A 21,129-nucleotide genomic window follows, 5' to 3' on the forward strand; every position below is an offset into this window, starting at 1 on the left:
ATTGCGAACTATACGGAAGTACAAACGGCAACGATCCATAAAGGAATAGGTAAAATAAGAACATCAACAACCAGACTAATACATGTCATTGATCTGAAGCATATTGAAGACACACTAGATAAACTAGCTGGACACATAGAAAATATCCTAGAAACTACGGACAACTACCATATCCTGCACCACGAAATGAATCAAACCTTCTCCACTTTCTACACCGTTAACTCCCTTTTCCATAACAGTAGACCCGTTAGAGCCATTAATTTACTGGGCACCGCATGGAAATACGTGGCAGGTACCCCAGATCCATTATAATAAACAGGTAGTAATCAATAATCAATAATTTTCAGACTTTTCTAGTGTCACTAATTCCATAAATAATTTTATTAGAAAAAATTATCACTTTGCGAAAGAGATAACACTTAATCTTCAAAACCAAGTTAGGCTCATTACAGAAGAAATAATAAATATAAAGTATAGAACGACACTTTTATATGTAATAAAAATTCCAAACCTAGAAAATAAAGAATACGAAGTCATTTTAATCAAGCCAATTGTAAGGAATAATACAATCATCAATGTTAAATTTAGAGAGTTATTAATAAAAAATTACGAAATGTGGTAATGCAGATCACATTAAGAAGATCGAAGAGGTCGACGATGGAATATTAATGCTCAACAACTTTAATGGCACGCTGAGGTGGAGCAACGAAATAAAGCATTTGATGGGCTCATATGTGGTAAAATTCTTCAACGAGACTCTAAGAATAAACGAAATGGAATATGGCAACACCGAGGTGACATTGACGAGGCCAGGCACCCATCATACAATTAATACCGGAGGAGACAGAAAGAATCAAAATAGTATCTCTACAAAGATTGGAGAACCTGCATGTCAAAAACATCAAGCTATTGCGTAAGCTCAAGATTGACACCATCTTCAATAGAAGCACGATCATAATCCTATTCGGCATCTCACTGCTTATCATGGGTGGCTTTTTCCAAAACAGAAGAAAGCAGGAGAAGGTCATACTACAGGTAGCACCCCCCGAACTTAAGCAGAACATCAGAACATTTAACATCATCCAACAGCGCACCAACCGTCATACGAGTGCCTCGTTTTAACGACTTACCGTATTTTTAGCGCTTGAGGACAAACGTCAAATAAAGAGGGAAGAGTTAATAAAACATAAATTAAAATCAACTGACACCCGCTATTGCGCAAACAAATGTTCTACATATAAAGTGCAATGCACTTGGCCAAAACGCTGAGCCATGACCACACGCACAACGTTTTCTTAGGGCCAGATTAGGGTACAATAATTTAGTCTTAAAATTATAACGAAATAAAGCGGACGGTCTTGACCTTGTCATTATAGAAAAGTTCCTAAAATTCCTTACAAATTTTGAGAAGTACCTCCTTCTCTTCCTTGTTTAGGTGTCCCATCTGAATATGGTCGAATTATTGTTCCTGCTTACTTGAGGAATCTGAGGAATCATCCTCGTCGTAGAGCAAAACTTTTAACAGCTGGTCTAGGCAAAGTGTTTTATGAGTTTCGGATAGAGCCCCCCACAATTAGTAAGGTTATGGTCAAGTTCTAAAGTTTGGCAATAAAATTCTGGCTTGTCAAGATTAGCAAGTAGATTAACTAAGTTTATCTGAGCTTTTGTGCATTTCTGTCACGATATAGATTGATGTGAATGGTGTCTCAATCTTAAGATTTTTTGTGTACGTTAACTTTGCGATTTGCTAGGAAGTCCATACCAAAGAGCATTGAAGTAGGGGTGTAATTTAAAATTAGGAGTTTTATTTCTCCTTGATCTCTAATCTCTTTAAGTATTGCTAAGGTAACTTTTGCTTTCAGTATAGCTATCTAGAACTATTTCTAACGTTTTTCTCCAATTTCTGAACAATTTGCTTGTGGAACTAGACATGGGTCAATGAATGAATTAGTAAAGCCAGTATCAATGAGAAATGTCCAAGGTATTGGGGAGTCAAAAATAGTTTAAGTAGAGTCCGTGTGTTGAGTTCCGGTTGAAAACTTACATTATCATTGATGTTATTCAAGTTGTAAGAGGTTCTTTTGGCACAAGTTTATTACGTCGGTCAGTATAAAAGGGACTTCTTCAATTCGTGTTACGGTTTCGGGTCCCAAAGTTGCGGTCTCGGTGAGAAGAGCCTTGTCGGAATAGTTTGGCTGGGACATAGGAGTTTCTACGGTTGTCCTCCCCTCGGGTCTGTTCTGATATGAGTTTCTCTGATATGATATGTTGCGGTTCATATTCCATAATGTTCGCGAAATCCGGCTAAAACAACTAAACTAATACAATACCGTTAATACGAATTCCATCTCAAAACGTTTTTTTTTAGAGTGCTCTAACCCCTAGGTCTGAATCTTCTGATAGTGACAGTATTTCACTTCTGAGTCTAGTGCTTTCAAAGAACAATTTTCCCAAGGGCAAACCCTGCGGTTGGTTTTGGGTTTCCGCAATCAGTTCCGTTTTCTTGTTTGCGTACATGCGTTCAAAGTTTTGTCCGCCTTTTCTATTATTTTGTTTCCTTATGTGCGTAATAGTAATTGTTTGTACTGATAGTTCTGGTACATGTTCTTGTTTGCGTACATGCGGTCAAAGTTTTGTCCGCCTTTCCTATTATTTTGTTTCCTAATGTGCGTAATAGTAATTGTTTGTACTGGTAGTTCTGGTAGCCCTAAAAGTATTTTCTGAATCCATAATTAATAATTGCTCGTCTCTAATTTTAGGTGGTACTACTTCTAAGCCCCAATCTACCCTTGTCTTTTCAACATTGTTTCTTTTGGACATTTGGTAATGACCTGCCTATTGAGTGTTGTGTTTGCGTAGCCTAAGATCTTTTGTGTAGGTGTAGGGTTTGTATTAAATGTTTTTCAAACAAGTGTGTATCATAAAAGTGTGTGTGTATATAATGTATATGTGTATGTAATGTATCTACAATAAGGTTTGATTAGTATGTATGTTTCAATCAGTAAGGAATATAATGAGTTTGGATCTGTCAGTGCAGCCGAAAAATGTGGAAGGAATAAATTTTGTATTACCAGCGAGTCGCATGATTATTTGTTTGTTTTGTTTTTCTTTTTCTGTATGGTGCCAAAGATTTAACCACAATGGTTAACCAACCAGTCATTCTAAAGTGATTGGACATCGAATGCAGAATATCGTTCTTGGAGAGGGTCTCCCCCAAGCAATTTCAGAATTAGCTGTAATATGTATGCACATACATATGTGCAATGGTTTGTGGTTTATAATTTAATATTTTTATACCCGTTACTCATAGAGTAAAAGGGTATACTAGATTCGTTGAAAAGTATGTAACAGGCAGAAGGAAGCGTTTCCGACCATATAAAGTATATATATTCTTGATCAGGATCAATAGCCGAGTCGATATGGCCATGTCCGTCTGTCCGTCCGTCTGTCCGTATGAACGTCGAGATCTCAGGAACTACAAAAGGTAGAATGTTGAGACTTAGCATACAGACTCCAGAGACATAGACGCAGCGCAAGTTTGTCGACTCATGTTGCCACGCCCACTCTAACGCCCACAAACCGCCCAAAACTGCCACGCCCACACTTTTAAAAAATGTTTTGATATTTTTTCATTTTTGTATTAGTCTTGTTTTCTAACGATTTGCCAAAAAACTTTTTGCCACGCCCACTATAACGCCCACAAACTGCTCAAAGCTGCCACGCCCACACTTTTAAAAAATGTTTTGATATTTTTTAATTTTTGTATTAGTCTTGTAAATTTCTATCGATTTGCCAAAAAACTTTTTTCCACGCCCACTCTAACGCCCACAAACTGTCAGTGTTAATGACTCTCCTTCGCACTTCCACTAGCTAAGTAACGGGTATCAGATAGTCGGGGAACTCGACTATAAGATCTCTCTTGTTTTTTTGTATATGTGTGTACGTATATATATATTTTTTTTTGTATTACAGTTAAAAAGAACTTACACTTACACTTAAAAGAACAGTTAAAAAGAACTTACACTTACACTTAAAAGAACAGTTAAAAAGAACTTAATGCGGGATGCATTTAGCGCTCAATAGCAATTGATGATCGTTTTTTTGTATTGTCATGACTTGATTCAATATTCTTGTATTTATACATTTTTTTTATATATATATTTTTGTGCATTTAGTGCTTGATAATTTTAAAATTAGTGACGCAAAGGAAGCAAATGTTATGAAAGGAAGACAAACACAAAATTAATATCGGCCAAGCAGAAACACGACAGGGTTTTAAGCGGCATAAGGCGTATGAAAACGGCATTTGAAGAAAAAATTATTTCCTTTGATAAATTTAAAATGGAATACCGAATGCAGCTTCTTGCAGATTATTCTGAAAAATTTATGGATATTCAGGCTGACATCGATTTCTTAAACCCAAATAATAATTTAAAACCAAAGATGAGCCTTCCCAGGATTAGTGGAAAGCATGCTGACTTTAAAAACTTTATGAGTCTATTCGAGAGTTTAGTTCACAACGATTTTTCTTTAACCAACATTGAAAACTTCAACCATTTCATTTCATGTCTAAGTGATGATGCCTTAGGAACTGTGAAAGTGTTTCACATATCAGACATAAATATCTGGCCAGTTTGAAGAACGTTTTTTATAATAAATGTTTGATTTTTTTCGACATAATTATTTGACATCCCTTATATACAAAAGCCCTCTGCATCAGGTTTGATGTCTCTTATTGATAAAATATCGGCCCTTTATGCATCGTTACAGACTCTGGGAACTGAAGAGGAGATAAATAATGTCATTTTTATTCACATCGCAATGTCAAAAGTAGGTAATACTACCAAATCTCGATTTGAAGAGCAGGTAGATTACAGTTAAATCGACGATATCAGCACCAAACTGCTGCAAATAATGGGAAGCCTACCCAAGTTTCAAGTAAAGGCTATTCAAAATCGTCGTTTTCTTGCACAACCAAAACAGATCACCGGAACGAGTCGAAATGAAGATACTGCTCAGCGTCGAGTTATAAGTTCAGCAGTTGTCAAGCACAATCGTTTGTGCATCAATTGTATCAATCAAGGACATACAGTAAAAAAGTGCAAGGTAGCAAAATGTTGAGTTTGTTTGAAGCTCCATAACACTCTGACTCTTCCGCTTCTCAAGTAAAAATGTTGGGTATGATATGGCATCCTCAGAATAATGTGTTTCATTATAGATTGGGGGAGTCATTTAATTCATTGCCACCAACTAAACGCAACATTTTCATTTGTTTGATCCTTTGGGGTAGTTGTGCCCGTTGATCACAAGTGCAACTATCTTGCTTCAAGAGCTGTGGCGAGAAAAATTGAACTGGGATAACTCGGTGCCTATGAAGTTGTATACTAGCTGGAACCAGTTGAAGCAGAATTTGCTAGAGTTAGACAAGATTTCCATACCTCGACATGTCTGTTTGTCTGCTTATGAAACGCCCAGATTCACGGATTCGCTGATGCACCAAGTGATGCCTATGGATATTGCATTTATGTCCGCACTACTATTGGGACATATATTTTGTCAAAATTGCTCACCGCCGAGTCACGAGTGTCCCCCCTAAAACAAAATCAATTCCAAGGCTATAATTGTGTGCAGCTCATCTTCTTGCTATGTTTTGGGCTCAAGTAGCTCCGATGCTGAACAACGTTAAGTTGGAAAGCATTAATTTCTGGTCGGATTCGCAAGTCACATTATATTGGTTAAAAAATCCATCCACACTAGCAACGTTCGTTGCAAATAGGGTGTTTGAAATACAAGAGCTCTCAAAGAATAATGTGTGCCGGCATGTGCCAACAAAAGAGAATCCAGCTGATTTAGTTTCACGTGATACTGGTGCACTCTGTGGGAAAATGGTCCAGTATTATTGCTCCGAATCCGCGACGAGTCTTCATCAGATTTAAGTATCTCCCGATTTAATGTTGTCCGAGAACAAGAAATGGCCAACATATCGTAGTTATCGAGCTTATTGGAAGATGTTCGTCGTTTAATAAACTACTTCGGATTGTGGCATACGTACATCGGGTTATTCAGGGGAAGAAGCGTCTGCGTGAGGTGGTTATTTTGGCAAAGGAACTAAAGGTATATTTTCTTAGGCTGGTCCAAGTAAGTAAAAAATTGGAGGGTGTGACATTTCGATTGATTCGTGTTAGAGGCAGATTGTTTAATGCGCCAGTTCCGTATGATGCCAAATTTCCCTTATTGCTGTCCCAAAGGCAGAATTCGTTACGTTGTTTCTTCGGAACTTACATCGGACGCATTATTATGCAGGTACCAAAATGATGGTGTCACTTTTGAGGCAGTAGATCTGGCTAATCAATGCCCGGGAAGCATGCACAAAGATTGTCCACTGTATAAACCTGTTCTGCTTGATCAGATAATGGGTAATTTTCCCGCCGATCGGTTCAAGAAAGCTCGCCCGTTTTTGGTCTGCGGAGTGGACTTCTCCGGTCCACTCTGTCTCTGACACCAGGACATCTGTCGATCGGCCAGCCTCTTCTTACGCTGCCGCCAGAATCCGAATCAGGAGGACAGCGATGGCTGTCCCCTCTCAAACAGCAGATTACCTGGCCGGCCTGCAGCAGCGCCACAAATGGAGCACCGAAGTCTGCAATCTGGAGGTCGGTTGTTTGGTTCTGGTCCACGAGGACAACCTCCCCTACAACGGTAGCTTACAGGACGCGTGGTGGCAAAAACGCTGTGCGAGGCCAGTAGATCGCGTGTTGCAGAAATTCAGACGTCTGGAGTCGTCATTAAACGGTCCATCCACAAACTTGCGTTGCTGCCAATTAACAGCGACCACAAGGTTAAAGCGCCGGAGGCCTTCAACAGGGCCGGAATGTTGAAGCAGTAATTTATGTTAGAAAGAAATACTTGTTGTAATTTGTAAACTTAGATATGAAATATAAACATAGCATAACAGCTTAAATGAGAGCTTAATTGTAGTTGTGCTCACTGGATTACTCTTCTACTGAGAAGCTTTATGGTCAGAGAAAAATTTAGTATGGCCCGTGTCATCAGTTGTTTCGTGAGCATATAACCGTGAAGCTTAGACAGCGCAATAAATCTTAAGACAAATTGCAACCGCTGATTTTATATTGGAAAATTCCGAGCCAGACTGCTAGATCGGAGTCGCATTTTTATAGATTTTTTTGGTTTGGGAAAATTTTCCCAGATTTTTCAGCCGTTGCAATATTTTATATATCAGACCAAAATTTATTATACCCGTTACTCGTAGAGTAAAAGGGTATACTTGATTCGTTGAAAAGTATGTAACAGGCAGAAGGAAGCGTTTCCGACCATATAAAGTATATATATTCTTGATCAGGATCAATAGCGGAGTCGATCTGGCCATGTCCGTCTGTCCGTCCGTATGAACGTCGAGATCTCAGGAACTACAAAAGCTACAAAGTTGAGATTCAGCATGCGGACTCCAGAGACATAGAAGCAGCGCAAGTTTGTCGATTCATGTTGCCACGCCCACTCTAACGCCCACAAACCGCCTAAAACTGCCACGCCCACACTTTTGAAAAATGTTTCGATATTTTTTCATTTTTGTGTTAGTCTCCTTAATTTCTATCGGTTTGCCAAAAAAATATTTGCCACGCCCACCCTAACGCCCACAAACCGCCAAAAGCTGCCACGCCCACACTTTTGAAAAATGTTGTGATATTTTTTCTCATTTTTGTATTAGTCTTGTAAAATTCTATCGATTTACCAAAAAACTTTCTGCCACGCCCACTTTAACGCCCACAAACCGCAAAAACTGTGAGTGTTGTGTGTCCTGCGCACTTTCACCATCTGAGTAACGGGTATCAGATAGTCGGGGAACTCGACTATAGCGTTCTCTCTTGTTTTTTAATACTTTCAGTCTCTTGTTTTACGATAAATGGTCGGTGTAACACATGTGCTAATCTAAACTATTCTAATGGAATACACATTGTGGGATTGTGGTATTAATGGTATAGCCCGTTGTCTGATGCTCGGTGGGAATCGGATATAATTTACGTGCGCTAATGAAGAGAATCAATTGTTTCGTAGGTTATGGTCAAATGATTACAACTTAATTTATGATGTGCAGTAACAATATATATAAATACCAGCTGTTAGATATACTTAAAAATGGAAAAATCAGAACTGTTTACAAAGCAAAAGACTTAAACAATAAATGTTTGGCTATTTTAAAGATTTCTGTTGATCAGCCAGTGGAAAAGCTTACACATTTGTACAATGAAGTTTTAACTATTCGTCGGCTAAAACATAGAAATATAAATACCATCGTCAGTTGCTTTTTGTACAAGCAATATGTTTATCTGACTTACAATTTTATGTGTTTTGGAGATTGTGAAACGATGCTTAAAAACGTGTATATTTCTGGTAAATAGCATATTTGTACTCAAAATAAATATACATTTATATTATTACCCTGCACACCATTCACCGACTTTTCAGTAATTAATCACTCACAGCATTACCAAAGTTTATACTAGATTCGTTGAAAAGTATGTAACCGGCAGAAGAAAGCGTTTCCGACCATATAAAGTATATATATTCTTGATCAGGATCAATAGCCGAGTCGATCTGGACATGTCCGTCTGTCTGACTATCCGACCGTATTAAACGTCGAGATCTCAGGAACTATAAATGCTAGAAAGTTGAGATTTAGCATGCAGACTCCAGTGACATAGACGCAGCGCAAGTTTCTTGTCCCATTTTGCCACGCCCACTATAACGCCCAAAACTGCCAAGCCCACCATTTTAAAAAATGTTTTTATATTTCTTAATATTTTTGATAGTTTTGTAAATTACTATCGATTAGCAAAAACAAATTTTTTGCCACGCCCACCTCCAAAAGTTTGTACGCCCACACTTTTGGAAAATGTTTTTATATTTTTTCACATTTTTGTTACTCTTGTAAGTATCTCTCGATTTGCCAAAACACTTTTTTTTATTTTGGCTGCTGTCGCTCAAATGCCAGCAGCGTTAGTCAATTATGAATGAAGAGAATTTCAATCTATGTGCCACGTTTTCGGATTTTATTAAAACATATTGCAGTGTTTTCTGTCCCTGTCAAAGAAAAAATACAGTATAGTAATTTTTACGCCGAATGGTATAAGCCATATCTACAAAAAAATAGTAAAGGAATCAAAACACATTTTAACGAAAACGATTACAAATAAAAATACAAAGAAAAACATTGTTAAATAATAAATTCGTAGATTCTTGCCTGTTTTTGTATCCGCGCTTTCAACATACATATACTGTCATCGCAACAAAAAAAGAGACGCAATAAGTAATTTTAAATTTATTCGGGATATACAGTTGCGAAAAAAATAATAGCACCACCATAACGTATTTTGTTCTCGATCAAATAAATTAAGGTTGATGTACCGATAGTACCAAATACTGACTTTTCGCATAATGCTAGATATTTTTCGCATCCAAAAATGAAAAAAAAAATTTGAATTTTCCATACCTTTATAATTTATAATTTTATTTGGGCGGCAAGGTCTAAAATGAGGCGAAAACAAAAATAACACCACTATCGATTTTTTCAAATATTCAATACTTGTCGGCGGTTTGTTTTGGTGAAAAGCACACGGTTATAAATCTTGACATTTGTATTCCTATTTTCAACATTATTTTTGAAACATACCTTAAACAAAATTATTAAAATGGGACGATGAAGGCATTGCATTCTCTTAGTATGTAGTTGGGGCTATACCATAATATACCATGGTTAAAAACCATCATGGATTAACATGTGTTTGTGGATACTTTGGTGACGATGATGCTACCCTTTGCCGAATACAATTAACAAGACTATTATCCCAAGTAGAACAGCAAGAAAGCCAAGGATTCGTTCCAAAATAAATCTGTTCCTGTTTTGGATTGGCCTGCACAGTCCCCAGGCCGTAATCCCATCAAAAATTCTTGGTCCGATATGAGAAAAGCTGTTGTAGCTTCAAAGACAACTAACAACGAATAACTTTGGGTATAATTAAGGAGTCCTTGAGCAACATATCCCTAAAACGGTGCCAGGACCTGGTTGATTCCATGCCAAAACTTTGCGCTCCTGTTACTGGTAATAAGGGATATCTTACCAAATATTAAAGTAGTGGGTTGGGTGTAGTTTTAGCACGCAAACATTTGTTATTAGTGAATTTGTTACTATCAAGTTTAAAATTGAACATTTAAGCATTACTCATGAAGTGGTGCTTTTTATTTTTTGGGTAATTTTGTCGTTCTTAACAAAGTTTCTCATTTAAAATAAGAATAAATAAAACAATTTTGATTCTTTTTCATTTATTAAAAAGTGAATTGTTTAACCTTTCTAAAAAGGTATTTCAGCTCCTTTTAAACCCCAAATTGTAGGTAGGAGACCTATTCAAAGTTTTACTGGGCAAGTGGTGCAAAAATCAGCTTCAGTCGCCTTCTACGTTTTTTATACCCGTTACTCGTAGAGTAAAAGGTTATACTAGATTCGTTGAAAAGTATGTAATCGGCAGAAGAAAGCGTTTTCGACCTAGTGGGCCCTATGCGCTTCGCCGCATGCAGTCTTAAAATTCAATGAAAAATTCCTAGAATTTGTTATATGAAAGTCATTTATTTTATTTGAAAATTGTTATTTTCAATCCAAGACATTTGGATAAACTATACTTTCGTTTGTCCATTTGGAGCGAATACAAATAAAGAGTTTGTAATGCCAACTCTTGAACAGGCTACGTATAGCTCATGAGAAAAACACGGCTCTTCCAAATTCAACCCGCATACTTGAAGCGTTTGTCCTTGTGCCTTATTGATGGACATGGCAAATGATAGACGCACTGGGAATTGCAGTCGCTTAAATTAAAACGGCATGTCTGTTGGTATCAACGGAGTACGCGGTATGAGCACCATTTCTCCTTTCGCTTTTCCAGTCAATATCGTGGCTTCAATTCGGCATAAATTTTTTTACAACTAATCTTGTGTCATTGCACAATATTGGTGCATTTAAATTCCGTAGTAAAATAATTGATGAGCCGATTTTTAAGTTCAAAAAATGCGGTGGCATACCAGGCGGTTCTAGGGAATTTAAAAATTCAACTGGATAATTCACCTCATCATCTTCTTTCATTGCGCTATCAAAAGATTTATATGATGTCAGTGCGCCAGGCACATTTTTTCTTGAATGTGAAAATTGATTTCATTGACATGTACATTTTTTGGTGACAATATTGCTCGTTCTGTCAACCAATCGTGATTTCTGTAATTTTAAATTATATTTGGAAAAACGCTTTCTATTAATTCGCCTTTAGATTGTAGAATTGTACAAAAATTGTTTGGAAAAGTGATCAAGCCATTTGTATTTGGAACTTTGCCACTTCCGATCTCTAATAATTGCTTCGAACAACGTTCTTCATATTGATCATTGTGCAATTGAACACGCATGTTTATGTTCAATGTCAATTATTGGACATATCGCCACAGGAAATAATACTTCAAGCACGCATTGACCTGATCCGCTAACGTTGCACGTGGAATGACGGGCAATGTTTGTCGGAAATCTCCTGACAAAAATATTAGTGCACCACCAAAAATTTGTTGATTGCGACGTAGATCTTGCATTGTTCTGTTTAATGCTTCCAGAGATTTTTTATGGGTCATTGTACATTCATCTAATCTTCTACCTACATCTACCTACATCTTTTACCATTGCAGAATTTCTTGATATGTTGCATGTGAGATTGTCAATTACCTGTACGTTCAAAAAAAGTATAGTAACTAGCACTAATGTATTTTAAATAGATCAATCTATGAATACAAACAAACCTGCACATTTAACGGCAATTTTAATGCTGAGTGTGTTGTTCGTCCACAATTCAATTTGATTTCCAAAAGCACAAAATTGAATGAAAGAGAATAGCACTCTAGAACTAACTGAGCAGAGAAAAATGACATCCTATATTTCAGGAATGGCGCTGCAGCTTAAATCAAGGAAATTTTTATTCAATAAAGTGGTAAGTTGAACTGTGTAAATGATGTGGATCGTGCATTTGAGGTTAAATTCACCTTTATATCCCTCTTCGTCTTCCTCCTCCTCCTTCCTCTTCCACCTCTTCCTTCTTCTTCTGACTTCTTCATGCTCCTTATTCCTTCTTCTTCTTCATCCTCCCTCTTCCTCCTCCATCTTCTTAATCCTTCTCCTTCTTCTTCCTCCTCCATCTTCTTCCTTCTCCTACTTCTTCTTCCTTCTCCTACTTCTTCGTCCTTCTTCGTCTTCCTCCTCTTCCTTCTTCATCCTTTTTTTTCTTCTTCTTCCTCTTTCTTCCTCCTCTTCCTCTACCTTTTTCTTCTTCGTCTTCCTCCTCCTCCTTCTTCTGAAAACCTGCGTGATTGTTGATGCTTTAGTCTTCTTGCTTTATTGCGTTCGGCTCGTGTATCTTCTAATTGATGAAGAAGAAGGAGGATGAGGATGAGGAAGTCGAAGAAGGTGGAAGTGGTGAGTTTAACCTCAAATGCACGGTACACATAATTAACACTGTTCAACTTACCACCTCAAAAACAAATGCCTGCTGTTACAATTTATTTATGAACCAAATAAAGTTTGTCTCATGAATTAAATAAAACGAAATGATCAGAGAAGAATGACATCCTATGTTTTAGAAATGGCTCTGCATGTAAAAAACGGTTTTCCCGCTTTTCTTTTGACTTTTTCCAGAATATTCTTTGCTCTTGTCCTAACGGTGCCCGAGACCTTTCCAACGAATGCAAAACCATTGAAATCGGCTCATGCGTTCTGGAGTTATAATCATTCACCAAACTTGTTCTCAATTTGTATATATAGATATATATTCTTGATCAGGATCAATAGCCGAGTCGATCTGGACATGTCCGTCTGTCTGACTATCCGACCGTATGAACGTCGAGATCTCAGGAACTATAAATGCTACAAAGTTCAGATTCAGCATGCAGACTCCAGTGACATAGACGCAGCGCAAGTTTGTTGTCCCATTTTGCAACGCCCACTATAACGGCCAAATCTGCCAAGCCCACCATTTTAAAAAATGTGTTCCAAAAGCTTGTACGCACACACTTTTGGAAAATGTTTTTATATTGTTTCACATTTTTGCTAGTCTTGTAAGTATCTCTCGATTTGCCAAAACACTTTCTGCACGCCCACAAACCGCCAAATACGGTTAGTGTTGAAATTTCTCTTTCGCACTTCCACTAGCTGAGTAACGGGTATCTGATAGTCGGGGAACTCGACTATAGCGTTCCGTTTTGTTTATTTTATTTTTTATTTAAAAATACAAATTTTAATTCAATAGAAATACAAAGAAAAACATTGCTAAATAATAAATTCGTAGTTTCTTGCCTGTTTTTGTATCCGCGCTTTCAACATATGTACATATACTGTCATCGCAACAAAAAAGAAACGCAATAAGTAATTTTAAATTTATTCGGGATATACAGTTGCGAAAAAAATAATAGCACCACCATAACGTATTTTGTTCTCGATCAAATAAATTAAGGTCGATGTACCGATAGTACCAAATACTATACTATAATACTATACTATACTATACTATTTTTCCCATCCAAAAATGAAAAAAAAAATTTGAATTGTCCATACCTTTATATTTTATAATTTTTTTTGGGCGGCAAGGTCTAAAATGAGGCGAAAACAAACATAGCACCACTATCGATTTTTTCAAATATTCAATACTTGTCGGCGGTTTGTTTTGGTGAAAAGCACACGGTTATAAATCTTGACATTTGTATTCCTATTTTCAACATTATTTTTGAAACATACCTTAAAAAAATTATTAAAATGGGACGATGAAGGCATTGCATTCTCTTACTATGTAGTTGGGGCTATACCATAATATTCCATGGTTAAAAACCATCATGGATTAACATGTGTTTGTGGATACTTTGGTGACGATGATGCTACCCTTTGCCGAATACAATTAACAAGACTATTATCCCAAGTAGAACAGCAAGAAAGCCAAGGATTCGTTCCAAAATAAATCTGTTCCTGTTTTGGATTGGCCTGCACAGTCCCCAGGCCGTAATCCCATCAAAAATTCTTGGTCAGATATGAGAAAAGCAGTTGTAGCTTCAAAGCCAACTAACAACGAATAACTTTGGGTATAATTAAGGACTCCTGTAGCAAAATATCCCTAAAACGTTGCGCTCCTGTTACTGGTAATAAGGGATATCTTACCAAATATTAAAGTAGTGGAATGGATGTAGTTTTAGCACGCAAACATTTGTTATTAGTGAATTTCTTACTATCAAGTTTAAAATTTAACATTTAAGCATTTTTCATGAAGTGGTGCTTTTTATTTTTGGGTAATTTTGTCGTTCTTAACAAAGTTCCTCATTTAAGATAAGAATAAGTAAAACAATTGTGGTTCTTTTTCATTTTTTAAAAAGTGAATTGTTTAACCTTTCTAAAAAGGTATTTCAGCTCCTTTTAAACCCCAAATTGTAGGTAGGAGACCTATTCAAAGTTTTACTGGGCAAGTGGTGCAAAAATCAGCTTCAGTCGCCCTCTACGTTTTTTATACCCGTTACTCGTAGAGTAAAAGGTTATACTAGATTCGTTGAAAAGTATGTAACCGGCAGAAGGAAGCGTTTCCGACCATATAAAGTATATATATTCTGCTATTTTATTTTTCGCAGCTGTATGTTGTTAGTAATGTGTGTTTTGGCGTTCCGCCAACTCCGGTAAATTAATATGGTAAAATAATTTTATAAATTTAGTTTCTTATTTTGAAACAGGTCGATTTAACGAGCATTCTCCATTCTTCAACTGGTGCTTACCGACTGCCGCAATCGATTAAATCAGGATTTTCTTGAAAACATATATGACCATTGATAGCTTGCTTTTTGTTGATAATGAACAGCATCCTCTAAGGAATAATATCTACGCTTCTGTTACTTCGGCGTATAAGGACTAGGAACATAGAAGTTGCATCCGATGTTCAGTCACCAGGTTCCCAGCGTAAGCTCGTCGTCGGCCGCGCAATACGATCGACTTTTATATTGGCTGTCCGTCAAACGTTATGTCCTCATTTCTTACATACTCCAATTCTACACTACACTGCTCATATATTGTGAGGAGTTAAAACTCCGCACAAATGCGGATAGTGATCGCATGAGGAGGGCCTGCCGTTGCCAGTTACGCAACAAATCAACGCGTAGTAACGGTAGTGCTGAACTGGAGAAAGAGTGTTTGGTGACTCTGAGAGAAGAGAGTTTGGAGACTCTGAGACTGGGAAAAGAGAGTTTGGAGACTCTGAAACTAGAGAAAGAGAGTTTGGAGACGCAGAACCTGGAGAAAGAGAGTTTGGAGACTCTGAACCTGAAGTCAGAAGCTCGTAACGGTACAAGCTGGACTATGGACCGGGTCAACGGTAAAACCGTGGACTTTGGATCCGGAGACTGGAGACCAGAGGGATGAACCGTTAAAGAAGGCCTATATAAGCGGGCCGAACGCTGGAAGCTGGACAGTCAAGGAGAACGAGTATACCAGTCAACAACGTGAAGAACGAAGTCAGCAGAGGAGCTTCAGCCGTGGTGGTCAACAAGGAGGAAGATCGCTACGTCAAGACGTTCGGGACAAGGAAAGTCTCCGAATTGAGACGCAGGTAGCTGAGGTCCAATACGACGAAGCACGGGTAGCCCGGAGGCATTCAACTGGAGAAGCCAAACCAAGGAGGGCACCGGAAAAGCGGCAGGGATTGTGGTGTAGACCCGGTGGACTGTGTAGGAGACCGCGTACTTGAACCAGGCGATAGCCTGGTGTGTCCGTGCGATCCGAGCAGGTGTGGTAACGGCGCCACCAGTCCGAACAGACGTGGGGGTGGCGTGTTGCTGTTCCACAGGCGTTTGCCTTGGGAATCGCAGCCGTTAGCTTCCGTGAGTCTGCGTACGGCAACAATTCTCAGCCCAAGTGACGAGCGCCCAACAGCGAAGGTCCGCGCCACCCAGGACGACGGAGCGGCGAGACAGCGGAACCAGGCCGCCGAGCAGACCACCCAGGTCCGACCGCACCGGCAGGAGAGAAGAACTACCGGCGCGGTGCGTCGGTAGGAACTGAACAGGCGTCCGGCGGGACCGGCCGGGACAGAGCAAGGGACAAGAGGTTGTGGCTAGCGAGGCGTATGCCTTTGAGAGCCCGCTAGTCTGAGAACGGTGACGCTTCCCTAAGCCCTTGGCCTTTCTTCTCGCCACCCGCACACGTGCGTCCGCGGCAGTACCAGGCGAGGGTCCGACTCCACGACGGGAGAGCAGAGACGTCTGGACAATCAGATTACATTGTAAAACTAAGTACGAATGAAGACCCAAGAGACAAATTTGCAAGTGTTATTACTGGTAACCGGGTGATCATGTATATTATAAATTTGGTGGGACGAACGCACAAAATCTACTGAGCTAGCCGCACGTATACCGTAGCGAGCAGACAAACAAAAGCAGTTCGGTACAATATGCTAAGCGGACGCCGCTTTTCACGATGTGCACTATTGAGGCTGCGGAATGCTGGATACAATCCTTTCCAGTGTATAGTGATGGTCACGACGCCGCTGCACTGATCACTTGTACATCTTGTACACCTTGCCGCCAACTTGAGACTTCTTTTATATCTCTTTGGATTGTACTTTTACTTGGACCGAACTCTTTGGCTCTTGAAAAGGTGTGCTCCCGAGTATGACACCGCCCGAGAATATCTTCCGAGAATGGCTTTCGGAGCATTGAACACTTTATCGGGGGCTGAGGCCGTTTTATTCCGGCTTAGAGCTTTCTCTGGACTACTTCGGTCATCGGTCTCATAGGCCTAGTGTTCCCACCTAGGAGTCATATTTCCATATTTTGAGAGTCAATACCCTGTTAATGAACGGTGTCCGCTGCTGAACTGGTCATCGGACACTCATTTATTGTCGAATGGCATTTTCTTAGTTGCATTCCGTCTGCGGCTGTGCCCCTTTTTCTGCTTTATATTCCGGCTGGTTTTATATGTGAATCTTCAAAGACTTATGATCTTTCAAATAGGGTGTACGTAAAACTTCTTGAATTTTTGACTTACTCTGATCGAAATTTGTTTCTATAAACTATGCAGTTATTTTACGGCAGCTGTAGTCGAATTAAAATCAAATGAAATCTGGTGTTTAATGAATTGTATGATTAAAAAGAACGAAACTCTAATTTAATAATATAGCTCCTCGACTATCTATTTCCCGTTACTCAGCTATTGAAAGTGCGAATGAGAAATGCCAAAAATTGTTTGGCATGTAGATTGAAATTGGCATAAATAAACATTTTCGAAATTGTGGATGTGACAGTTTTCGGCGGAGGCGTTTCCAATATGTTTTTGGTATATCGATAGAAAGTGGCAAGTCAAAGGCTGTTTCAAATAGATTTTAAAAATCAAAACGTATTTCAAAATCGTTTTTTATTATATATATTTTAAATTTATTTTTCGATTCTTTTATTGCACCTACATATGTAAAATTGTTTGGCATGTAGATTGAAATTGGCATAAATAAACATTTTCGAAGTTGTGGATGTGACAGTTTTCGGCGGAGGCGTGGCCAATATGTTTTTGGTATATCGATAGAAAGTGGCAAGTCAAAGGCTGTTTCAAATTGATTTTAAAAATCAAAACGTATTTCAAAATCGTTTTTTATTATATATATTTTAAATTTATTTTTCGATTCTTTTATTGCACCTACATATGTAAATTAACCCATTAAAAAATTATTTCAAAATGATTATTTATTGAGCCAACTGCTAATGTTTTTGGTTCTTTATGAATATGCTTATAGCGCTAACTTATTTATCCCGCGGAGTCTTCCGCTGAGGGCAGGGGACCTGGCAGAGAGCTTACTCCTCATCGGTCCTTCTTTTGCAAGTTGGAGCTTCATGTCTCCGCCGAACACTTTAAATTCCAATAATGAGTTTTAGCAGAAAACACAAAAAAATATATCATGTTTATAGCGGATTATTTTGCAATTTATAATTGCAAAATACAGCAAAGCGTAGACCAACAAAGCTACGCTTGTAAAAAATTTTCCATTAATTTGTATAGAGGTTATAATCTGCAGAGTCACAGTACTATCACAATTGACATTAGCTCAGCTTTCAAAAATTTTTGCTTTTAATTGGTTTTTGCTTTCAAGATGATGAAAATTTTGGTTATATATCTTATCTTATCTTATATAGCTCTGTTTATATTAAGTGTTTATATTTAACCAAATATTTCTTAGAAAAGTATGTTACAGGTAGTAGGTAGAAAGCGGTTGGTTCCTACCCTTAAAGAATATTTATTATTGAACAGGATCACTCGCCGAGTGAATCCGTATGAACGCTGTGATCTATAAAAGCTAAAAAGTTTAGATTTGACATGACGCCAAGGCTGTGCATGTCTGTTTTCGAACGTTGCCACGCCCACTCTATATCACACAAGCTGTCCAGGACTGCCACACCCTATTTTTAAAAATGTTTAGATACTTTTTTATTTTATTTTTTGTAATGCCAATTTCTATCGAAAAAAAAATTTGGCCACCCTAACTCCACAGTTTGCAAAAATATCCTTGAGCTAATAATCTTTTTTTAGCTATGTTTGCAAAAATTAAAGATTATTATTTTGTAGCGAATTTTAAACGAATTTTGTTTATTTTTTTTATAAGCGTTGCTCATGCATATGTAGGCTGCGAAAGCAAGAGATTGATTGCAGAGAACAGCAGAACTCCGGTCCCAATAGGGACTCTCGAACTTGAAAGCTCATTGCGGCCATGTTGTTTGAGTGACAGATGTCAAATGCAGTGTGTTATATAGTCATTCCGTTCTCCTAAGCCACCGTGGCAGGTTACATTGTCGAGCAGCACGTGCAAATCATAAAATTGTTTTATGAAAAAGGGTCTTCATTTCGAGCAACGTTCTACGCACTTCGCCCGTTTTACGGTCACAATGATCATCCTGTCGAGTCGACTATCCGTCGATTGGTGGACAATTCGAGTCAACCGGGTCAGTAAACAATAAGCCGGTTCCCGTGCGTCAACGTAACGCGAGATCTGCTAAGAATATCGCCGCTGTGCGCGACAGTCAATTCTGCGTCGCAGGAACTCATCTTTTCGCAGACGACAACTTGGAGAACTTTTCGTTGGGACGGTCCTGCACCCGTACAAGATCCAGCCGTGTGTTCGCTGACTGGGCCTTACAGCAGTTGAAAGTTAACGCCGATTTTGCGAGGCGCATTTTTGAATGAAATGCTATGTCAACAAGCAAAATGAAAGTGTATAAGTCGCCTGATACTTTATCTAAGAAAGAGCGCCGCTCTTGGCGATTCTTATTTGTGTATAAGTCGCCTGATACTTTATCTGAGAGAGAGCGCCGTTCTTGTGAAGTGAAAGAAAGAAAGTGACTGTTTGGTGCGGATTTTGGGCCGGATGCGTGGTTGGTCCATATTTTTTCAAAAACGATAATGGTCAATGGTGAGCAATACCGGTAAACAAAACCAACTTCCTTTGGCCTAAAATCGAAAATATGGAACTAGACAACATGTGGTTTCAAGACAGGACGGCTCCACATTCCACACAGCACACGCTACGATGGATGTTTCGCACGAGCAATTTCCGGACATGGTCATCTCGCGCGGAGTCGACGTGATCGTCCAGATGTTCCCGCTGGACTTTTTCTTGTGGGATTTTCTTTGATTCCGATTTGTGCGCCAGAGTCATTATTCGTGTGCGCGCAACCAACCGAAGCCGTGACGGTCATTTAAATTATGTTATATTTTATAAATAATGGGGTCGATGGACCTTAAGCAAATATCTTTCCTACATGTTTTTTTTTTTCATTTCAAAGATTAAGCCTCCTCAATGAAAAACCCCTTAGAAGGAGAGAGAGCGCGAGAGGAAAACTGTGTCTGCAATGTTGGCATGTTTACAAATAACAAATTTAGGATTTTCTGGCGGCTGCGAGACCCCCCGCTGAAAGCGTGGCTTTTAATAGAATTCTTAAGATGCAAATGTCAATGCTTAGACACGGTTGACTTTCTATTATATCGGAGGCAATAACAGCAGTGCTGTCGGCGTTTGAGATCGCATGGAAATGTTTACTGACGAACCATCTGCCTCAAAACTAGAATCGCCCATTTCAGTAACACAAGCTGCCGATTTTGCCTTCTCATGTTTAATTTATAGTATTTATCCCGTGTGAAAACGTACCCCACTTTAATTCTGAGCGATGAGATCTCGATGCGTTGAATCGTGGGTGATGCTTTCATTGTGATTTGATGTATGTATTAACTATATATATGTGCACCACTAATTTGTAGATTACAAAAATAACGTAATGCACATAAAAATGCACAAAGTAAAGATTGCCTATCTAGACATACATATATACAATACATATGTATGTTTTCCTGGGGCATGCTTCGGCCGCTATCCGATTCTCAAATTACTTGAATTCCGCATTTGTTTTGGAAGTCACCGGCTGATAATTTTGTTTGTATTCAACAAAATTCACCATTTGTTTGTTTTGCAAGCTTTTATTTTATGCTTGGTCGTAGGCATGCGTGTTTTAATTAGACGATTGTTATTCTCACTTCACTGCTCATATATGCTCCGCCTTTCACGCTGTACTTTATTGAAGCTGCGGGATGCTGAACACAATCCTTTCCAGGGTATGGTGATGGTCACGACGCCCCTGCACTGATCGCTTGTAGGTCTTTACAGCCAGAAATATAGCCAGAAACAGTAACCACACCGCTATGAAATCAAGTGTATACTGTACGCCTAAGATCTCGTCTTTGTGGTCGATTATCTCATTGGCTGTATTGTATATTCTTGTATTCTTGTACATTTCCTAGGATTGTCGGTTTTCCTTCACGAGGAATCCTTTTGTTGGCCCTTGATCCTTCCAGTCCAGGACTTTGGAATCTTAAAATGTTGCGCAGGATTGGATCTACGCTCCTCTCTGGATTCACTGGACTCTGGACGACAAAATCTGGACTTTTTACTTTGGACGGAATTCCTTAAGAGCAAGGACATGTTTCCTCTATTCTGGGAGTCAGTACCCTGTTGATTAACTGTGAATCTTCCA

General features: G+C 38.7%; 1 protein-coding gene across 1 annotated transcript in view; it reads left to right on the plus strand.

Annotated features, from left to right (window-relative positions):
• The first annotated feature begins 8,084 nt into the window (after window positions 1–8,084).
• Window positions 8,085–21,129, plus strand: part of LOC122625606 (putative serine/threonine-protein kinase STE20-like) — a 77,330-nt gene continuing 64,285 nt past the window's right edge. Inside the window, exon 1 of the mRNA XM_043805690.1 lies at window positions 8,085–8,409. Within this exon, the coding sequence (XP_043661625.1) occupies window positions 8,103–8,409 (307 nt within the window). The 5' untranslated portion in view covers window positions 8,085–8,102. The remainder of the gene's footprint in view (window positions 8,410–21,129) is intronic.

This window comes from Drosophila teissieri, unplaced genomic scaffold (assembly GCF_016746235.2).
Source record: "Drosophila teissieri strain GT53w unplaced genomic scaffold, Prin_Dtei_1.1 Segkk14_quiver_pilon_scaf, whole genome shotgun sequence".
Taxonomy (NCBI): Eukaryota; Metazoa; Arthropoda; class Insecta; order Diptera; family Drosophilidae; genus Drosophila; species Drosophila teissieri.